Genomic DNA, 23,805 nt, shown 5'->3' on the forward strand with positions numbered 1-23,805 from the left:
GTGTGTATGTATGTATGTATGTGTGTGTGTATGTATGTGTGTCACGTCTGTGTGTGACCAGTTTTTTGTGGCCGCTCTACAGCAAAAACTACCGCATGAAATCGAACAAAATTTGGTACACATATGTGCCCGTATGTGAACTTGTGCCCATTAGTTTTTGGCGCGAATTCCTCCAAGGGGGGTGGAGCAATGGGACGTTTTTTGAGTTACGCGTGCTTGCTATTCCTCAGGAAGTAACTGGCGGAATCAAACAAAATTTGGTCCATATGTTCCCATTAACAGGAACAGGTGCTGATTCAATTTTGGTATCAATAACTCAAACGGGGGTTGAGCTATAGAACGTTTTTTTTGTCGTCAATTGTGACTGCTGTATCTCAAGAAATAATGAACGGAATGAAAGAAAAATTTATCGGCAAGTAGCCCTTAGTGGGTATAAGAGCTGATTTTATTTTGGTGTCAACAGCTAAAAAGGGGGGTAGCGCAATCGTTCGTTCCTTTTTTCCATTGTGAGTACCCTATCTCAAGAAGTAATGCTACGTTCTGGTTGAAATTTGGAATATATGTGAATCCATACGTAAACAGGCTTTGGTTCAATTTTGACGCCAATCGCTCCAAGAGGTGTTGATTTTTTTTTTTTTGAATAAAAATAGCTTTATTAATGCAACAATAAGAAAGATAAATCGTAATAGATTGTCGTCTGCGAATTTCTCGTGTTTTTAATTGTTTGGAAATGATCGGAAATATTATCTCAATGATTTAAAATGTTTAACTGTTGCCATCTTATGTTTGTTAACAAATAAAATATTTGTAATTAATTCAAGCAAGGCTTTTAAAATAACTTTCAATTTTCGCTCTTTGCTTTGCTTTTGCAATAATTCAGACATTGGGATGGTGGTCAAGTTTTTGCATGTGTCATTTTGTTTTTGTTGGGAATATTGCTTCCCCGTCAAGCATGGGGAGGGATCAGAAAAAAAAAAGAAAAATATAGAAGAAAGTTTCGTGATGGCCACAACATACTAGTTAGCTGTTGACACCAAAATAAAATCAGCTCTTATACCCACTAAGGACTACTTGACGATAAATTTTTCTTTCATTCTGTTCATTATTTCTTGAGATACAGCAGTCACAATTGACGACAAAAAACGTTCTATAGCTCAACCCCCGTTTGAGTTATTGGCACCAAAATTGAATCAGCACCTGTTCCTGTTAATGGCAACATATGGACCAAATTTTGTCTGATTCCGCCAGTTACTTCCTGAGGAATAGCAAGCACGCGTAACTCAAAAAACGTCCCATTGCTCCACCCCCCTTGGAGGAATTTGCGCCAAAAACCAATGGGCACAAGTTCACATAGGGGCACATATGTGTACCAAATTTCGTTCGATTTCATGCGGTAGTTTTTGCTGTAGAGCAGCCACAAAAAACTGGTCACACACAGACGTGACACACACACACATACACACACATACATACACACACACATACATACACACACACATACACACACACAGACAGACAGAAATTTTCCAAAAATAGTCGAAATGGACTCAGCACACCTCAAAACGTCCGAATCCGTCAAAATTCGGAATTTGAAAATTTGCACGAATCCAATACTTTCTTCTATGTATTAGATATAGAAGAAAGTAAAAAATGTAAACCTATTTTAATGAGGTATGATTTTCCCCTTTAAATTGCGATATCTCGGAATGATATTTTTTAAACTAAATGTTCCTTTTTCTTACGACCAAACGGCACGACCTTGAGGGTCATGGATTAGGACAAAATTCCAGCTATAGGTCCATTCCCTCTTGGTATGAGTGCAGATAAAGCGGTTTGGCTGCATAGGCCCTGGTTTGGCTGCAACGAGGGTCCAAAGTTGCTAGTTTGGCCCCAGAAATGCAATGGCTTTTCCATTGGAATTTCAGACTTCGCCACTATGTTCGATCTCCCAACACCTTTGTCATCTTTTGCTAGTAAATTGAGTATGAGGAAGAACACGTATTTATTTATGGCCACTATCTAAGTTATTTGAAAAGTAGAAACATTTTTTTTTTTTTTTTTTTTTTTTTTGTGCCATGTGCAACAAATCAGTGCCTTCTCCTCTTCCATTTGCTTATCAATGTGGGATATCTTTGACAGCAGACGATAAATATCCAGCTAAAGTGAATGTTTTTATTAGCAAACGGATAAATACTTTTTACTAGCTGACGATTAATATAAAGCGAAAATAATTAGTTTCATTTGCAAACTATAGATATCCTGTAACTATGTTATTTTGGCATTCAAGTTATTGAAATTAAAAGTAGCAGCAAATTAAAATTTGAGAACCGCTTATTAAAAATTAGTATCTATCATAATTAATTCAAAGGTAAACATGCAAATAGCTCATACTGCAGTACAGTAGCAGAAAAAAGGATAAAAATGGTAATTTTAAAGGAAACTTCATTGCATCCTGGGTACAAAGTAACAACTTTGGACCCCCGTTGTAGCCGAACTAGAGCATATGCAGTCAAACCACTTAACCTGTGCTCATACCTAGTGGGAATGGACCTATACCTAGAATTTTGTTCAAATCCATGACCTTCAAGTTCGTGCCGTTTGGTAGTTAGAAACTAAATTATGTTAGGCTTTTAAAGTTTTACCACCTATTCTATACATCTAATCGCATATACTGAAGTAAATTTTTTCTCGTGTTCGAAAAATAATTTTTAATAGAGCTGATTTTGTGTTGCAAAATGGCATTTTTTGAAAAAAATAGTGACTTACATATTAGAATTTTTTTTAAAAACTAAGCTTTCTTTCTGTTTTTTACTTCAATATAGAGAAAAGAGTCTACTTAAGGTGCAGAAAAAATTTCATAATTGTATCTTTAATAGATTTTCAAGAAAAGATACACGAACCTGTGCAAATTGACATTCACGCGAACTTTCGCTCATTTAAAACTTAAAGAGAAACCTGCAAAATAAAATTAAAAAGATCTAACAATCTGGATTTAAAGAGTATTTGAACAATATAAAAGTTGACGACTACTCTGGTCAAGTTTATTCATAAAAAAAAAAAAAAATCATTTTTGCTAATCAAACAAGAAAGCTTTTTTTTTTAGCTAGCATAATATCCTACGTTTTATAATAAGGTAGGTGAGCCAAACGTGGTCAGTGTTCTTAAGGCAGTCTAGTCGCAGATAGCAGCATTGATTTTATTTTTAAAAAGAAAATGACGGTACTGCCCAGTGAAACCTACATCTGCAATGCAAATGAATGCACTTGAAGATATTACCAGTCGCCCATTGTATGGTAATTTCCCTTTTGAGGAGGAATAACTCTAATTTACTGGTAAGAATGTATTTTAATTTTCAAGCGTTTAAAATCTTAGAGCTTTCAGGTAATATACGATTTCTGAAATACTATATCCTTCTCTTTAACCACTCCCTTTAATTCAACTTAACTCTAATCGATTTTTTTTAAAATGCAATTTTACTTCGTGCTAATTGGGACCGTATGCATGTTCCTAAGGTGGCCACCCTAAGAAAAAATAAGGTGCCCACCATAAAAAAAACTGTCTAAACTAATGTGGCAAGGTACTTTTCGGTACTCCACTGTATTATAATCAATTGATTTAATACATTGGCATATATACTCAATTGAACGTTGTACACTCATTGAACGAAATCAATTGCACGTTAAAACCGGAAAGTTGCTGCTTTAAATTAAAATATATCACTCCTTATTAGGGGTGCGACATCGATGTCGATGTTTTGGAAACATCGATGTTTTTGTTAAAACATCCATGTTTTTAACATCAATGTTTTACTTTCGATGTTTTTGGACCATCGATGTTTTTTCGATGCTGATGTTTTTGCATTTTAATTGAAAATTATCATAAAATTTGCTTCAATTTTCTCGCTAGGTAATTAAGTTTACTTATGGAATTGCCAAAAAAAAAAATTGCACTAATTTTATAAGATCAATTTTTCTTGAGGGATGATTTTTGGGAAGATCACTACAAGATAGTAGAATATTAACTAGAGAGTGAGAAAGAGGTCAAAGTTATTAGAAGAAACTGACGATGGTAGTCTGGTATCAGAACTTGCAGTGTATTTCAAGGCTCCAGTTTCTAAACTAAAGGAAAATCCTATACGCTACTACGGTGAAAATCATAACTTTAAAAATTCAGAGCTGGTAAAGGGGGTTGCTTTAAAATATTTGATAGGGATGACAACTTCTGTTCCATCGGAAAGAGATGTTTCTGTGACTGTTGGGATAGTCTGCGAAAAGAGAAATGCGCTGCTTCTTTTTCTCCAAACTGTCAACACCAATATTCGGGGTTACTTATCGACTTCCCCAAACAAGTCGTCCCTCTATTACTTACAATTTGTGTTTAATTATGAACTAACAGTACAACACATATTTCTTGCTCTTAAAAATAAGTGTCAGAATTAATTTTGTATTCTTAAAATAATTAGCACAACTTTTTCTCATCATTCAACTGACGGTAAGTGCTATGATACATTTTTTCTTAGATTCTTTTTTGATATAAATTTACTTTTAGTTTCTGCGAAATTATTCTTATTAAATTATATTCATGATTTGATGTTCTGTATTTTCAATACATTCGTCGGGTACGTATTCTTTCTTATTGCTTAAATTAGTGTAGTATATTCAAAAATGTATGTTATACATTGATAAAAGAATCGATGTTTTAAAACATCGATGTTTTTTGGTCGATGTATCAATATCATCGATGTTTTACTTTCTAATATCGATGTTTTGCCATCGATGTCGCACCTTTAGCCTCTTTATCGTGCAGCAAAATGTGTAAAAACAATTTGGTCGACGAAAATTTACTCTATAAGATATTGTTTAATACCAAATACGTTTGAATATAACGTTTTGTTGGTTTTCTGTAATAAGTAAAGTTTTCTTGTAAAGTGTTTTGAGATAAGTTGTTTTCTTCTTCTTCTTCTTCTTTACTGTCCTGATTTTAGATCAAAGGTAGCTTGAACACCCTATGTAAGAGAAGAAGTAATCTAATACATAAAAAATATCCTGTGTGTTGTTCAACTTTATGTATACATGAATATGATTTTTTAGTTTCAAGTTACTCAGAGGAGCACTAAACAAAAATTAGACTATTGAGCAGCTATAATTTTCTAAAATGATAGTAAAATTTAACTTAGCAGTATTAGTAACTTTTAAATAGTTGTTAAATATTTATTTTATCTTAAACTGAAAATAGCAATATATAATAGGTCGTTTCTTTTGGAATAGAAGGCTAAGATAAACAACTACCAAATCAAATGTAACATTCTTTTACTATGCATTTCCATGTTTAACTAAATACAGTATTGTGGCAAATAACTGGGAAATGTCTTTTTTTTTTTTTTTTTTTTGGCTTTGTTCACACGTAAGCGAACGAATAAGCACTCAAATTCAGCTCAGAGTTCAAATGGCAGTTATTTTCAAACTAGTAGTTGTTTGTACGCATCAGGTAAGTAGCAGGCATATAAATTCTTTCGCCAAGTGGCTAGAAGTTGGCAGTGTTAGTTGCTTGCTTGTTGTGGGAGTAATTAGAGTCATGGATATCAGCCCTGAAACACGTGCTAAGTTGATTGCACTTAGAGAAAACACTTCTAAAATATTAGAAGAAATAGGCAAAATATGTGGAGTGAGTAAATCAAGTGTCGGGAGGATAAAGCAGCGGTTTAAGACAACAGGAAATGCTGGAACCCACCGTATTGGAAAATACGGCCGAAAAAGATCAACTTCGGCACGTGACGACAAAAGTTTACATCGAATGAGTGTTATGAATCCTCGATTGACTAGTTTTGATCTGTCCAAGTCCATGGTGGCAGCTGGTATTGACATTGGTACTTCAACAGTGAGAGACAGGTTTTTAGAACGTGGGCGGAAAGCACGTCGACCGTACAAGAAGCAGCTTCTCACGCCTCGTATGAAGAAAAAAAGGTTAGAATGGGCACGGAAATATAAAATATGGACTGAAGAGGACCGGGTAAAGGTTTTATTTTTTGTGGTTCAGGGATTTAGATTCAAGCTCATAAGAAGGAGCAGCGGAAAACCTCTTCGTCCGCATCCCATTAGTCAAGAACCCAAGTATCCACCCAAAAAAGATGTTTTGGGGTTGTTTCTGCGTTTCAGGGACATAATCCCTTATTCCGCGTAGAAGGAATAATTAACACTGCCAGCTAAGAATCGATATTGACCCAAAATGTGCATCCAACCATGTTTAAACTTTGGCCGAACAGAGATTACGTTTTTCAACAAGACGGCGCGATGTCACACATCGAAGCAAATTTTTAATTTCAGCTCCAAAAACAAACTTACTGTATTGGATTGGCCTGGAAACTTCCCGAACTTAAACCCGATTGAAAATTTGTGGGCTATCGTTGAAATACGTCTTCATAAAGCTAATTTCATCTGTTATTGACATATGGTATAATGATGTTGAAATTAAAACTATATGTGCCAGTCTAGTACATTCCATGCCAAAACGTGTCTGTGATGTTATTAAGTCTCGAGAAAGTCATATTAATTATTAGTTTCAAATGCATTCATGAAAAACTTGAATAAAACTGATTTTTTTTGAAAAATAAAATGCGTTTCCCAATTAATTGCCACAATACTGTATATTCTTCACTACTTCAGAACCAAGACATCCCATATTTTCAAGCCTTTTTGCAAGACATATTGCTCAACGAGCTTTTGGCCCAATGAAACCAAAATGGTACACTGCTCTTACGACCGCTCAGGTTAGATTTCACATTCATATTTAAAAAAATTCGTTAAAAATATCGATTGCATTGAATAAAAACAAAGATATGTTATGATCATTGCAGCACTGTCTTTTCAAAGACATAATGCATTATGTAGAAGTTGGCAGAGAAGGGCCCTTTAATTTGAAAAGCTTTTCTGAAGCCTTGAACGATTTTGAGCCTTCTATTACCGCAACTGAAGTGATGGAAGTCCTGGACAGTATGGAGAAGAACGAATTCGAAGAGTTGGATTTCGGAAAATTTCTTTTCCTTCTGGCGTACAAAGATCATGCACCCACTGAAGAGGATCCTGGTTAGAACTGTTTACCTATATTATAAAATTTACTAATAAAACTTTTTCGTAATCAAAATCATTTCCAATGTCATACGTCTTTTCAATAATTACTTTTTTTTTTTTTTTGAAGCAGACGTTTTCAAACCTTTTGTTGAGTAAACCACTAGCTGAATTTCCTAATCTTTCGTACATCTTTTTCCATGGGTCACTCCAAAATTAGTCAGGCCGTGAAATATTTACACTCCAGTGATCTAAAATAAAGCAAACTAAAAGTAGTGCTTCACCCAAGCCGTTCCAAAACATTCAGAAGTTGAATTATAAACATCACATGAAATTGAAAAATAAATATATCGTCGCCTCAGGGCAACAGTGGGATATCTTAGTATTATTCCTGGGATTAGACGTCTTAGTGTTGCTCTGAGGCGACTGTATAAGGAGATTAATTTTTATAAAATTCTTGTGTAAGTCTTATAAAATGACCCTGTAAAGATGGGCAAGTACAAGAAATGATCTTATGGATGAAAAGACATCCAACCAAAGCGTCCTGTCGGATGTCTTTTCATCCATAAGCTGATTGTTTTGCATTGAAAAAGGGTTTCCTTGTAACGCCGAAACAGTGTCTGCAGTAATCTTCAATTTGTGCTATTTGACGTTGTTGTTTCCTAGTTTAGTTTTTATGCACAAAGGTATTTATTCAACTTATGGGAAAGTATGTTAATTAAAAAAGAAAGATTCTCTGGGGCGCCCTATCACAAATAGATAGTTCTTAGTTGCGATAAAAGTCTAAATAGTCGGCGAAAATACGCTAATTAAGGTCAATCACTGAACTCCTTTTTTGCTCGGAATATATTACTGGCGTTGTTGGTTAGATTGCAGCTCTTGACACGTGAACATAGCTTACCAACTTTGCGTCGTAGCGTAGCCCGTAAATTCGAGTTAAGTTTATGGTAAAAACTAGATCAATTTTTACTAATTGCTCGAACTGCAGCCTTCTAAATTTTCGTAAAGAAAATCAGAAGCAGAATACCATGTCTTGAATTTTCAAGAGTAATGTAGCTTTTAACTTCGAAAAAAACCCCGACTGAATCAAGACCAACAAGACCAAAGCACAGCTCTAATTAAATACTATTCACTCCTAAAAGGACAACAAGTTCGATAAGTGTGAAAATAACAAAGATCGACTCGTATTTAGGGCTTTATGGCAGCACAGTCTGACCACCGAAAACGGAAAGGCGAACTTCCGATTTACAGGCGGAAATGGACTCGTCTATTAGTTTCCAGAAATGCCAGCTTTTCCAAATGTATGTTAGTGTCTAAATTAAGCAGAGTCAATGTTCAAATGAGCGGAACACGTGCATCAAACTTTTACCCCCCCCCCCCTATTCAGATAGACTCGTCTTAACTGAACATTTGCCAATTCCATTAATTAGTGGTCAGACTGTAAAAGATTTTTTTTTCTAACAATTTAAATAATTATATATCAGTGGCAGAAGAAACACCAGTTTTATTTCATCATGATTATGTTTAAAATACACTCTTTATAAATAATTGTTCATGAATCATCGAAGACCCTGTAAGTAAAATAATGAAGTTTGAATTTAAGGACGTATTTAATCATGGAAACAATTTTGAAATGGAAGATGAATTCTTTTTAAACTATGAAACAAGATTTTATTTATTTAGTTTTTTTTTCTAATTCAGACGACATTGATAAAAAGTTATCATCAAAGGTGGTAACTGCTCGCCAATGTCGCTTGCTGTCCGCCATTTCATATTTCGTGCTGATTGCGAGCCCTGAAGAGATTGAAAGATTCTACTTCCAAAACACACGGAGGAAATCCACAGTGCTGCACCACCATCTCGAGACCACCCGACTCCAAGGTAAAACTTCATTTCAGTGAAATTGTTTGCTTACAACTGTAAGATCTGGAGAAACAAAAACGAATGACCTTTGTTGTTACTAAATTCTAAGACATACTTCATTTGGACTACTCCATCTATACATATAATAAAATAAGATGTTTGTGTGTGTGTGGCGCGCATCCCGGGAAAACGGTAAGGCCTAGAAAGATGAAATTTGGTATACAGGTGTAGTTTTTGCTGAAGTTGTGCACCTCGGGCTTCGATTTTTGATATTTTAATTAGAAAAAAAGTTATTTAATGTTTTATGTGTTTTTTTGCACTTTTTAGTACTTTTTACCTCACAGACCCCGAACCAATCGCACCACACACATGTTTTTGTACTATAGTGTAGGAAATTTAATTCTAAATATGATAAATGAAAAAATTTTGAAGATAGAGCAATTTTTGTATTTTTTATGAATTTTTGAAAAAACCTTCATTTTGCATTTTTTTCTGGGTTTAATTTTTTTCGAAACCCATCCTGCAAAAAGTATTGAACCCTCAATTCTAAAAGTTTAGTTGGTAATAGTAAAAACATTCTGCCCTCTTCAGAAGAAAAAAGTTTTTAAAAATACGCAATAGTTTTTTTTTTACCATTTTTTTAATGGCAGAATACAACGCGAGCTGTTCGCTTGCCGGATGAGTTCCGAACTTAACTCATCACGTGATCCAACTGAAATCGTTTGCCTTCTCTTCACCTTTTTTTTTTCGTTTTTTATCTTTTTGCAAGCGCTAATTTTTGAACACTACGGGGAACATAGAGCCTTTTTTTTTTTTTTTGCGGGCTATTTTGATTAAATAAATAAAGCCCGTGATCTTTTGCATGATCTAGTTTTTGTTACGGATTGGCGGTTAGGTTAGGTAGATACAGAGATAGATAGAGGTTGAGTGGACAAAAAATGTTTTTGTTTTCGAATTAATACTTATTTAAAAAAAAAAAAAGATTGTACTGTCAGGAGGTAGATATGTCTAAATCGTATAGCTTGATATATAGACAAATATAAAGGTCGATATAGTAGATGGACAGCAAGAAAGAAGCATGCCCGTCATTTAAGGAATTTCAACGGGGTGTCAGTCCCCCCCCCCCCCACACACACACCATGACTTTAAAAGAACAATGTTTTCACATAAAAGTGGAAGTGCTTTTTGTTATTTTTCTACAAAATTTGCATGAAGAGTACGTCGTTTGTGCCTCCCCTCCTCCTCCTTTAAAAATATTCCAAACGATGGAACTAAAGATAGATATAGAATATATTTTATTCAAACTACGAATGATATAGATAAATATAGATTGATTGATACCGCCACGAAATTTGTTTAAGCAGCCGCCGAAGGCGGCAACATCGGCGTAAAAAGGCGAATGATAATATTGATATATAGAGAAACACATTGATTAATACCGTCGCTAAATTGTCTAAGCAGCCGCCGAAGGCGACAACCCTGGAGCAAAAAGGCAAATGGCGTAAAAAGGCGGACCAGCTGGTCGCCGCAGGCGGCTAGTTGCAAAATATATCAACTATCTTCACAGGATAATGCGTAAGGACAATTCCACGGAGAAGCTGCCATTTTCTCCCACACGTGACAGCTAACATATTTAATTGAAACTAATACTTTAAACTTTAAACAGGCAATTAACTAAACTTCGTTGATTAAGAAATCACGAACGTGTGTGATTTCTTAAGTAAAACATCTTGTTCATTACCTTTTAAAATCATTATTTTTAGTAAAATGTATCAGCTGCTACTGTTGCGGTATAAAACTAAGACTTTTTCGTGGATTGGCGAGTAAACTTCTGTTAAAAACAACAACAATATTATAATAATAAAAAACTCATCAGGAACTTATAATAATAAAAAACTCATCACTTTTTTTTTGTGACTTCGGTCTTGTATGTCTTTAAGAAAGCTCTAATCGATCTGCAGACGTTTCAGGCATATTCACAACAAAATTAAATGGTTTGATGAAGAAAATGAATTATAAACAGCGAGAATAATAAACAATACTCGAAATGCGTTGGTTATACATAAGAATTTCAACGGATGCTCTGTTGGTGGATAACCAACAGCTATGCTTAACGCAACCACGGTTAACGAAGCAGTGAGAAGATCGTGTGTGCGACTTTTCGTCACACAAAACTTTGCTACGTCACTTCCGTCACATAAAAGTCCACCGATCAGAATTTCGAAGCGAATAAAAAGTTTCACTTCAAAAATTACTGAGCATTCATTTGATTTAAGATTAAAATGTAATTCTACTTCTGAAAAATGTTTATACCAGGTCTAACCGAGAGGCAAATGGAAGAGAAGCAGCTAAGAGCTCGAAAAAATTTGGCTCCGTTGTACAAGTTAACTGCTTCGCCGTATGCTAGCCCAGTTCCTTTTGTACCTCGCTTCAAGAAAACTAAGTTATATAAAGAACTCACTGATGGTCAGCAATCAGACGTTGAGTCAAGTAAGTGGTATAGTTTTCATGTTCATAAGATGTTACATTTGATGTATTACAACTGTTGAGGTATCAAAAAACAAAAAAAAAAGAAAAAAAAATAATGGAAAAGGATGTATGTTAAAAGTTAAGTTAAACTGCAAATTGAAATCGTTCAACATCATTTCTTGTTTTATGTCCAACATCAGATATCTCCAAAACGAAAAAGAAGATATCTAGGCCTATCAAGCCGATTAAACCAAAGCGCGAACTGGGCGAGCCTTGGAGTTTTGAATCTGAGGAAGATGAAATTTGCAGTCAAATGCACTATGGAAGAATTCCTTTGCCAGAGATGAAAATGCCTGCTAAGATGTTGAAAGACATGAGGAAGCGATGCACAGTGGAGCATAAAGACTTTATAATGAACAAAGTATGTATGTAAAATAAACTTTGTTCAGTTCTTCGTTGTTTTCTTCCGTGACTGTGTGCCCCCTTTTGTTTTGGTGTCAAAATATAGTTATATGAATCAATGAAATAAAATAATTTTATGTGGAACTTCCATAGTCCAAGATGTCTTGATGTATGTTACATTTTCCATTTGGAGTTTGTAAACAATGCAGTGATAGGGTACATTTCGCCATATATGATGAAGTACAAGCTATTACTTAAATGCTTACTTGAATGTAACTTAATTCTGAGCATTGCTTCTTAGCATTGAATAGCTCGTAATTCGTAACATTGAATGTACGTAAATTCTTAGTAAGTACATTCCGGGTCGGATTAACGCACGGTAGTGCTGACCTGGGCACCACAGTTTTAGGGGCACCAAAATATGTTAAGTTTCTTTTTTCCCTCCTTTTTTACTGAAACCACTTCTTTGAAAAAGTGCGGATTTTTGTGTGAGAGGGGCAACAAATTTTACTAGAACCTGCGCAACATCTCGGACTCGGAGTACATTGTTTAATTAGTTTTGTCTCCAATTGAAAGCAGTTCGACCGAACACAGAATAAAAATCGATGTTTTATCAGAATTAAGATATAGACATAATTTTAGTTCCCCCTAGAGCAAAAGACCCTGATTTCACTTACGATTAGCCACGTGTTTGCAGTCAAAGAAGTGAAGAAAAATTAGATTTCTCCAGAACTCCAGTAAATATAACTGTATACCAGCTGAAATATAAATGAGATTTTAAATGTGTACAAATTTATGTGCTAAGTTTGAAGAAAACAGAGTAAAACGTTACTGATGTTTTAGTTTGATATGACTATGTGATCTAGAACAGGTAACTTCCTTAGTTTTAACTTAATTTGCCGTTTCAGAATGAATTGAGAACAGTGTGATATATTGCCTACTAAACACCCGAATGCAGTTTTTTCCCTTAGTTTATGTTATGATATTTATTTTCTAATTTTAAATATTTTGATATGTTTTTCCAAGAAGTTTCTCTCTTTAAAGTTTTTAATGCAGTTCTCATTATTTAAAATAAAATAGTGCTTTTTCAAAAAAATTTTATACTCCTAATTGATGCTTCCCAATAGCCGTCACGTCAAAATGACCTCCACGTTCTATTTATTATCAACTGTATGTTTTAAATTCATACCTCCTGCAGATTACTCCTCTACTAAATTGCTGCTTGTATAATTCCAGTCATATGAAGCCCTAGCTGATTTCAAGCAACGTATGAAAGAAGCAGCTGTTATCTATGCTCGTAAGAGTTTGAAACCCATACTGAAAAAAGATTTCAGGTCTAAAGACGAAATAGATAGCTTTGTTCAAGTAAGTTCATATTGTCAACATCTATACTTTTTTTCCTGTCTTCTTAATGTATGAATCTATTTAATCATGAATAGGTAGATCAATGATATATCTATGAGCATAGGGGGAAATCCACAGTTTAAGTCGTATTTTTTTCAAATTTGGCACAGAGGTCCTTTGATGCTCAAGAATTCACAGAGGAGGATTTTCGTCCGCATATGGGGAACAAAAAAAAAAAAAAAAAAAAAAAGTAGGGGGTTTTCTCAATTCAAATCCACAGTTTGCATCGGCTCTTCACCAAATTTATTCAAGAAATACTTTGATACTCAGGAATTCACATAGGGTTTTTTTTATCCCCTATGGGAACGAAACCCTCCATAGAGAGGTTCATCCGAATATCTGTAAAACGACCTGATTTTTTAAAAGGCATTACTTGACACAACTGTTATTTTCGAGGTAAACCGTGCCAACGAAGCTGGTTATTACATAATTGTACACGCATTCTGAAGGGTATCATATAGTAAACGATAAGAATTAAGTCTGTAATTAATACTTTTTGAGTTTATGCGGTGTGGTTTTTTTACGTGGCATGGATTGTGTCTTGTGGTCCAACTGCACCGATGACAGACTGGAAATGATTTTGCCAGCAACTTTAAGTCCCCTTGCAGCTTATATGTGTTAATATTTTAAAAACTATATCGAAAGAGAACAATATGTAAAATTTTGGAATTTAATTGCTATTCAGCAAGAGCTCACTTCACAGAGTATCTCTTATTTTGATTCCCTGGCTCATTCGACCGTTCATCTTCCTCCTCCTTCGGAAAGCCCTGAACAGTAGAATTCTTTTAAACAACAGTTTGGGAACTGCAGTATAAGAGGTCAGCCCTTTAGAACCCTTGGTTTTAATACATATCGCTCTTCTAATATGGGTTACATAGTTGTTGTCTTATTCCTCCTGATCTAGCCGCAAGGCTAGACCAGGTCTACGAGTCCAAAAACCTTCAAATAGTCAAACACCAGAAAAGGACTAGACTAAATGTCCTCCCTGATAAGGCCCGGGCAGTTCAACAGATGTTCTGGAGAGGCCTGTTGTAAGTTGCATTTGGGACACATCAAATATAATTTTTGCCTCTTATCAAAAGAAAGGCTCTTGATATGACCACTTGCAAGTCTACAAAAAGCAGACTGGGAAGCTCTGTCCACCTTGATGTTAAAAGCACCACCCGGAGCCTGCCTAGTATACCATGAGTGAGTCGAAGGAGTCTTCCACAGGTGCTGATTTGAGTTTTTTTTATTTTGGAGCAGATCTCTGTGAAGGTCAAAGTATTACTTGTCACTGGCACTTCAGAAGCACCTTCTTTGGCCAAAGTATCTGCAATTTCATTGTCATATATATCAATGTGAGATGGGATCCATTGAAAGAATATCTCTTGCCGTTGGGTAAGCTCTTTAGAAGAAGAAAGGATTGAGACAGAGGTCTTTTCACCAACTCCTGACCAGATATTTAAGTGCTGGATGGCACTGCGGCTGTCTGATAAAATCCATAAGTCTGCAGAAGAAGTTACAGGAATGATGGCTTTAAGAGCCACATCAATAGCAATTAGCTCCGATCTGAATACAGAGCAGAATGGTTTATGTACATGTGACTGTTGTGATCAAACCCCATCCCTCAGAAGGTAAATTATGGCTGCGCTATTGCCTTTTGCAAAATTGAATATCGTCTAGATTTTCTCAGAATTACTAAAGGTGCTTAACATAGAAGTGAATAAGGTGAAATAGTTTTTTTTAAATAATTTTTCTTTATCAGTGAAGAACTTTATAAACACCCTGTATATTTTTAAGAACGTGTTACTTAACCCCCCCCCCCTTTCTAAAAGACAGTACCCAGGCCAAAGACGTATAGATATGTGCTTTTAAACACCAAGCAGCAGTCAAGAAGACGTGAAGTTTGTCAAAAACGAAAAGTAAAACATTAGTTTATTCAGTTTTTAGGTTTTTAAAATTTGTAATTCTCACTCAATTTTCTGAAACTTCCTGTCATAACGTATTTACTACTTTCAGTTACTTCTCAATTGACTTGTTTCTAATTTCACAATGATAAAATTATTGATAATTAAATTTTGATTTTCAGATCTACCAAAAATACCTGCCATTGGAGCTTAGCGACGTGAAAGACTTCTCACTTTGGATACAGCCTGGGGGATATCAAAAAATGAACACTAAAAAATCTTCGTTTCCAAATCAATTTGCGTTTGGCTCAAAAATACCATAAAATTAAAATTAAAGGAAACCGTCTTTTTCAGAAGTCAAGCGTCTCAACTGTAGCTTCTCCTGTGTTAAATCTAAATTTAATTTTTTTGCAGTAAATTAATTAAAAATCTCTGTTTTATAATTTAAAAATTTACACCCTCACATTTTGTAGCTTTTTTCATTGACATTGTTTCCATTTTATGTTTATATTTATCATTTGCTTTAACTATATAGATTTACAGAGTTGAGGGAAAAATACTTGATTTTAAACCGAGTACAAACTGCGTTTTTTGGGAAAGGGAACTTTGAAAAGTTACGGGAGTTTTTAAGTGTTTGTTAACTTTTCCCCCAATAGCACAAAGTTTATTTTGCATTTTTTTATAACGGCGCGGCGTACATAATTTGGAAGTGATAGTTATAGGATAGTATTTCTGTGGAGAGTAGGAAGGATATTAACTCAAAATGTTGTAAATGCAAACTCAGCATGTACACTGGGATAATGATTAAAATTTTTTTGCATTAAAAAAAAAAATCTCTTGTGGTTCCAATTGTTGAACTTTGCGTCCTGATTTCTACAAAAACTTCTTGCAATTTTGTCTGAAAAAAAATTCTCTCAACAACTCGTGTCGAGTTTAGTGTACGGTTCTGTACAGTCGACCAGCGCTACAATGGTAGATTTCGCAGATTAGGTCTGTGTTCAGGTTTTCATAAAGGGAGGGATTTTAATCTAACCAGTGGGGGTGAGGGTTCAACCCTTTACAACCTTTAAATTTACGATAAATTGTCGGCAAGGGCGCCCATATAGGGGGCAGCCCCCGTTAGAAATTTGAACTTCCTTGCTTTTAGTACTTTTTTCTTTGCAAAAATGTAAAAAAAATTCTTCTACAGCCATTAATGAATAATATATTCAAAATGTCAAATTTTAATGACTCTAATCTGTCCTGAAACAGGTTTCCATGGGGAAAATATCCTGCTAAACCATGGGGAAAATATTTGAGCCCCCTCCTTACAATTTTGCTTATGGGTGCCCATGATTGTCGATCCCAGTATGGCGTTTATACACCTGAAAGGACTGCTGTACCCCCCCCCCCCCGCGTTGAAGGATAATTTGGCCTGCACAAGTAAGTGATTAAAGTATTCCTTCATTTTACAGAATCACTTTAATCAAACATCGTTTGCTTCTTTTTGATTAAATATGTTTACTAAGTGGTATATTGCAATGAGTACAGTCGACTGGCGCTACAACGCGATTCGACTTACGCGAAACGGTTGTAGCGCGAGTTTTTCACGAGTAACGATTTTTCGAGCTAACATGAATTCCTCGCCTGCAACACGAAGATTTTCGTTAAGGAATCGCTGGGCGTACGTAAGTATCGTCTTCGATACTGGCTACTAAATATTGGTTTCGTGAATGGATGAATCACTGCAGTGGGTAGGCTCCCACGCCGTATTCGAATCATCGCTTTGTTACTGTATACAAATAACCACTCCGTATTTTCCACTCTAAATGTGAAAGTTAATTTAACATAAAAGTATCTAAGCGTGCTGTTTCATCTTAAGCTAGGAAAGTTTCTTAAAATTAAAGAAAAAGTGAAGATCCTCGATATGTAGGCAGGCCCTGATTAACGCACAGGCCAACTAGGCCTGGGCCTGGGGTCTCATCTTCCTAAGAAGTCCCATATTTTGTAAAAAATTATGCATGACATTAAAAAATCATGTATATTTTTATGAAAAAAAAATATCATCTTTTAAATAAATGTTAAACATATTATTTTAACATTATTTCGATTGATTTAAAGTGATAGAAAACATTGTGGGCCTTGGGCCTTACTTTCAGTTAGTCGGGCCTTGTATGTAGGAGAACATTTATATCAAACGGATGAGCTTCACAGCACCAACCATCATCATGTTCTGTTTTTTTAGTTAGGGACTCTAGTTATAGCAAGTATTACTTTTTTATCTACTGTACAGTAGTGTAATAGTGTTGCATTTCGTTATTACTATTATTGCGTATTGTACATACAGCATTGCACTTTCTCTCACTCTCCCATTGATCAGTGATTTTGTGCATCATAACAGTCGTAAAAAATTGAATAACGTAGGTTTTTATTAAATGTAATATAATATCAGTTATTTATGTGGAAAACGTTGACATATATACTTAAGAAATGTTTTAAAGCAGTGTGAAGAGTGCTTACAAGTGTATAAAATAATTGTGTTTATCAAAAAGTCGTAAACATACCCTTTACTACAACGCGAAATTTCGACTTACGCGACGGGTCTGGGAACGTATCCCTCGCGTAAGTAGGGACTCGACTGTATTGCAAACTCTCCACAAGTTCTTTAATAATATAGAATTTATATCAAGTAGTTATGATCTGAAATAATGCTTAATAAACTAAACAAGAAAGAGCTTTTTTCAGATGCAAATTACATAACCAAACACAATCACAATGCCAAATTCATCATAACCTTTATACAATAAGCAATATTAATGCTTTGCATTGGTAGATCATTCAGCGGTTCCTCCACCGTAGTTTTACAAATCATTATTTCAGTTGGTAAAGCTTTAGCAGTTGTAATTTGCAGAAAAACTTCGGAGAGAAAATTAAGAGAAAAAAAAAGCGCTGAACTCAAACTTTCACATTAAAGTTGGATTTAAGTCAAATATACATTTTCTGCGTTTGACTTATTATTTTTCTCCATGGGAGGGGTTTAACCCCTGAAACCTTCCCCTTGGACACGGCGCTGTCGCGGATATTGGAAGGTAGGTAGCGGGTTCCATCCATATGAATGTAGGACAATATAGTCCTTTATGCTGAACCGAGACCCGCTACCTGCCCTCCAATATTCGCGAAATCGACCATTATGGAGGAAGGGATTTGACGGTCAGGGCAGGCATCATGTTGGATGGCTGCACACCCCTCCATGTCTTTGAGAGAGTCTCTGTGACAGTTGTGAGGTATAGGGATGCGGTCTTGGGGTCCTATGCTCACCTCTTGAGGAGCGCTGTTAGCCCCAAGTTAATTTTAATGGGTATTAACACAAGGCCACAAAGAGCTCTTCTGGTCCACGAATTTTCTGAAGGGGATGATATTCACTGGATGGATTGGCCAAGCAGATTTCTAGACTCCAATCCTATAGAGCACTCTTGGGAAGGCAACAGCAACTCGCAACAGCCCTCCGGGGACCCTCCATAGCCTGAGCACAGCGTTGTTAAACGAGTGGAAATAATTGACCCAGAATCCTATAAACCGCTTCATTTCAAGTATGGAGTCACACCTATATGTCTGTTAGAGGGAACCATATCCTCCACTAACTCATTTTTTTTTGTTCAATTTTGCAACCGCTGTTTTATACCATCCGACTCTAACGAGTGCTATTTATAATCATGCGTGTGTATTTTAAATTTTAGATGGTTATTTGTTTTGTATTGTTTCAATGTATGTACATACCAAATTTCATTAAAATCGGTCCAGTAGTCTGGAAATAATTGACCAAATCTAAATATTCTCTTAATTTCTTACGCCAGTGTATATTTCCGATAAGTATGCAATGAGCATCAATATTAATATTTACACAATAATATTCAATAATTTTTAACACGCAATTAATTAATTAAAATATTCCTTTATATCATCAGTCAGACTGTAGTCGCATTCTAAACTCAAATACGTATACGGAAAAACATAAAGCAATCTATTGTTACAAATCCTGTAAATAGTAATTATTGTAGGAACGTAACCTGTAAATAGTTTCCCGTAATGAATATACAACCCCTTTTTCATATGGCTAAAGTATACGACCCCTATTTCCTTTTTGTTCATTGATAAAATTTGATAACGGTCTACTACTTTACAGAAGCGTGTGGAATATTTGAGAAATTTCTTTTCGGTGTTATATAAACGGTTACGCTGGATAAAGAGTTAGTTTCGATTGATATTTCGAACTGAGAGCATTTTTTGATCTGTTTATTGCGAGGCATTTCGCTGTGTTGTTTTCGTATTTGGAAGTAAATACGTGTGTAAACGTTGAGTTTACGGTGTTGTGTGATAATTGCTTAATTGCTGATGAATAATTTAGCAGTTGTTGAAGATCTTTCCTGTACATAGTGTAAATAAATTTCCTGTGTTTTTATCAAGAACTGTGTCTTCATTTCAAGAAAGTGGAAGTCGCACCGAATCCGTTACAATTGGCGCCCAACGTGGGGCTACTTCAGGACTTTCTTGCAGTAAATGTGACTTTGGACATTTTTTTCATAAAGGCTTTTTGAATTTGGACTTTATTTTTATGGTGATTACTCGCGCAATGGATGAACAATTAAAACAACTTCTTGACGCAATCAACTCTGTAAAAAATGATATGGCGACTAACCAAGAACAATTAAAAAATGAATTGGCGACTAACCAGGAACAGTTAAATAGTGATTTAACTGCTAAAATTACTACAAGACAAAATGAAATAAAAAGTGACCTAACGTCGATGAAAACCATGATGGAGAATAAACTAACCGCCATGGGAGATAAAGTTGATGCTCTGGAAGAAAAATTTGATACTGTGGAAGAGCGTATCGCCAGTGTGGAAAATAAGTTGGAAGAAGAAGACAAGAAATTTACTTCATTTAAGGAAGAAATAATTAAAGACATGGAACGGAGATTGGCGACCGCGGAAAGCAGTTCTGTATAGTTTGGCGCTCCCACATCTGTTGCTCGACCGTCCATTAAACTGGCCACATTTGATGGGAAAAGTTCGTGGCAGGTGTACAAAACCCAATTCATGATAGTGGCGGAAGCGAACGGATGGGACTCTGCTACCAAGGCCTGCCATCTTGCAGCATCCCTGAGAGGTGACGCAGCGGACATTCTTCAGACCCTTCCGGACAGCCAGCGCCTGGATTTCGCCGCCCTCACATCTGCGTTGGAGCTTCGCTTCGGTGAGAAGTGCCAGAAAGATTTCAGCCGACTCCAGTTGAAGTCCCGTTTCCAGAAAACCGGGGAAACCCTGCAAGAGCTAGCGGCGGACATCGAGAGACTGTCTCATCTTGCTTTTTGCGACTGTCCTGCGGATGTTCGAGACAACCTGGCACTCAACTATTACATCGACGGGGTTCGAGATCCGGAAATCCAGAAAGCTCTACGGATGGCGGATGTCAAAGACCTGAATTCTGCTGTTGTGTATGCGATGAAGTTGGAGGCCGCCCAGCAAGCAACCCGTGTGGATCGCCATCCCATCCGAACTCTGGAAGCTGATGAGTCTGATTCCAGGTCGTCCCACCTCGCTGAACTCGAGAGACAACTCGGTGACTTGGCAAGACATCTGAGCAGCATAACAGCCCAAAAGAAACAAGAGCAGAAGTGCTGGAAATGCGGTAGTGAAGGACACCTGCGAAGGAGTTGTCCGGCTCGCCAAGCTACACGAGGGAAGGAAATCACCACCACCAGAGCTCTGCAGATTTCCTCTTCTAGTAGTGGCAGTGATGGACTTTTCATTTACGCCCATGTAAATGGGAATCCTTGCAAACTGATTGTCGACACTGGAGCCAATGTGACAATCGTTAGGACAGATGTGGCTCGTGAATTTGGATTGAAACTGCTGTGGACATCGCCACGCGTAAGTCTCCAGACTGTGACAGGTGACAACATTGAGATTGACGGTAAAGTGGACTTGGAAATAGTGTTTGGGAATGCCACCTACCATCATACGGCATTCGTCGCTGATATCACGGACCCCTTCATTCTTGGATTGGACTTTTTGAAGAAATATGACTTCACTCTCGACTTCAAGACTAATGAGCTGCACTCGATGAGAGAAGACATAGCCGTTTTCCCTGCAGAAAGTGATGTAAAATCCGCTCATCAAATAATAGCCCAAACAGATTTATCGATTCCCTCAAGGTCAGAATCATTAATACCTGGCTCCATTGAAGAAACCAATAGTTTTCGATTTGGACTCATTGAATACCCTAACCTAAGCAATAGCTTAAAAGGAGTGCTGGTAGCATCTACGCTTGTGGACCTTTCTAAGGATGTAATTCCTGTGAGAGTCGCCAACGTGAGTGAAAGGCCAAGGAATATCCGAAAAGGTGAAATGTTGGCAACTTGTACTCCAGTAAACTGCATCATTAGAAGAATCAATTCCCCTGAGACTGTGTCTTCTGAGTCCTTGACGTCGAAGTTAATTGGGAGTGCGCCATTATCGAAAGATCAAAGAACTGCTGCGGAATAATTGGTGGACGACTTCAAGCATCTGTTTTCATCTAAATCGGAGGATGTTGGCCGTACGAATTTAACGCAGCATAGGATTTACACTGGAGAACACCTCCCTATTAAACAGCATCCAAGACGACTACCGTTCGCCAAGAAGGAAGAGGTTGAGACCCTCCTGAAAGAGATGAAGGAGAATGATGTAATCGAACCCTCATCCAGTCCTTGGGCCTCTCCCATCGTCTTGGTCCGAAAGAAAGATGACTCCACCAGATTTTGTGTTGATTACCGACGGCTGAATGAAATCACCAAGAAAGACAGTTACCCTCTTCCACGGATAGACGACACCTTGGACACTCTTTCCGGACACAAGTGGTTTTCGACCCTCGACTTGAAGAGCGGCTACTGGCAGGTTGAAATACACCCTGATGACCGAGAGAAGACAGCGTTTACAACTGGACAAGGCTTATGGCAGTTTAAAGTGATGCCCTTCGGCCTCTGCAATGCACCAGCTACGTTCGAGCGTCTTATGGAGACAGTGTTAAGAGGACTTTCCTACGAATCCTGTCTGGTCTATTTAGACGATATCATCATCGTGGGACGCAGTTTCGAAGAACATCTGGCAAATCTTAGGAAGGTGCTGCAAAAGCTTAAGGAAGCCAATCTGAAGTTAAGCCCGTCCAAATGTAATTTGTTCCGCCGGGAAGTGAACTATCTTGGTCACATCATCTCTTCTGAGGGTGTACAAACCGATCCAGAAAAGGTATCCGCGGTCAAGAGTTGGAGTCGTCCCGAAAACATCCATCAGCTGCGAAGTTTCCTGGGGCTCTGCACGTACTACAGGAAGTTTGTGAAGGGTTTTTCCAACATTGCACGACCTTTGCATAAGCTGACGGAGAGCAAGCAAAAGTTTGAATGGTCCAAAGAATGCGAAGATGCATTTCTACGACTGAAGGAGGCTTTAACATCAACGCCTATCCTCGCCTATCCTCAGCCTGAAAAATCCTTCATCCTGGACACTGATGCGAGCAACGAGGGCATCGGAGCTGTTTTATCCCAAGAAATTGACGGAAATGAACATGTCATCGCTTACTGGAGCAAATGCTTATCAAAGTCGGAACGAAATTACTGCGTCACCAGAAAGGAGTTACTGGCCATAGTGAAAGCTGTAGAACACTTCCATCATTACCTCTACGGCCGAAAATTTCTGCTACGGACAGATCATGCCTCGTTAACTTGGCTTTTGAACTTCAGGAATCCAGAAGGCCAGATAGCCAGATGGATACAGCGGCTCCAGGAATATGACATGGAGATCAAGCACCGAAAAGGGTTGTCTCACGGCAATGCAGACGCTTTATCAAGGAGACCCTGTCCTGAGAACTGCCACTATTGTTCCCGAATCGAGAAACAGTATGGAACGACTAGCCCTACCGCCTATCAGGTGACAGTGACTCCAACATCATCAGAACCTGATCCATGGAGTGATGACCAAGTTCGAAAAGATCAACTTGAAGATTCCGACATAAAACCAATTTTAGAGTTCATGGAAAGTGACAGTCGACGCCCTAGCTGGCAGGACGTTTCCATCTTCAGTCCTGCAACAAAAAGATACTGGGCTTTATGGAACTCACTCCATTTACGGAACGGCGTGCTACACCGGAAATGGGAATCTGACGACGGCAAAACATCTAGGTGGCAGTTACTACTTCCCCGATCAAGGATTTCAGATGTTCTGAAAGAAATACATAGCAGTGCGACTGGAGGACATTTTGGTGTCTTGAAAACCCTCAATAAAGTTCGGGAGCGCTTCTTTTGGAGCAAGGCGAAGGATGACGTGGAGAAGTGGTGCCATTCTTGTGACGCCTGTGCTGCTCGTAAAGGACCGAAGAAGAGAAGCAGAGGGAAGCTACATCTGTACAACGTTGGAGCTCCTTTCGAACGAATTGGGATCGACATCCTGGGTCCTCTACCAAGAACTGCTGATGGGAACAAATACATTCTTGTTTCCATCGACTACTTCACCAAATGACCGGAAGCATATCCCATTCCAGATCAAGAAGCTACCACCGTAGCAGAGACTCTAGTCCAACATTGGATCTCGAGATACGGAACGCCTTTGCAGATTCATTCCGATCAAGGGAGGAATTTCATCTCTGCTGTGTTTAAGGGCCTATGTCAAATTTTCGGAATTGAGAAAACTAGGACAACAC

General features: G+C 37.2%; 1 protein-coding gene across 1 annotated transcript; it reads left to right on the forward strand.

Moving 5' to 3' along the window:
* The first annotated feature begins 5,802 nt into the window (after positions 1-5,802).
* On the forward strand, positions 5,803-15,414 carry LOC129216332 (uncharacterized). Its single transcript, XM_054850543.1, has 7 exons — positions 5,803-6,009; positions 6,854-7,082; positions 8,766-8,945; positions 11,244-11,417; positions 11,597-11,817; positions 13,035-13,163; positions 15,274-15,414. Exons 1-7 carry the CDS (start codon positions 5,803-5,805, stop codon positions 15,412-15,414), a joined length of 1,281 nt encoding a protein of 426 aa, XP_054706518.1.
* Positions 15,415-23,805: the final 8,391 nt, after the last annotated feature.

This window comes from Uloborus diversus, chromosome 2, assembly GCF_026930045.1.
Source record: "Uloborus diversus isolate 005 chromosome 2, Udiv.v.3.1, whole genome shotgun sequence".
NCBI lineage: Eukaryota > Metazoa > Arthropoda > Arachnida > Araneae > Uloboridae > Uloborus > Uloborus diversus.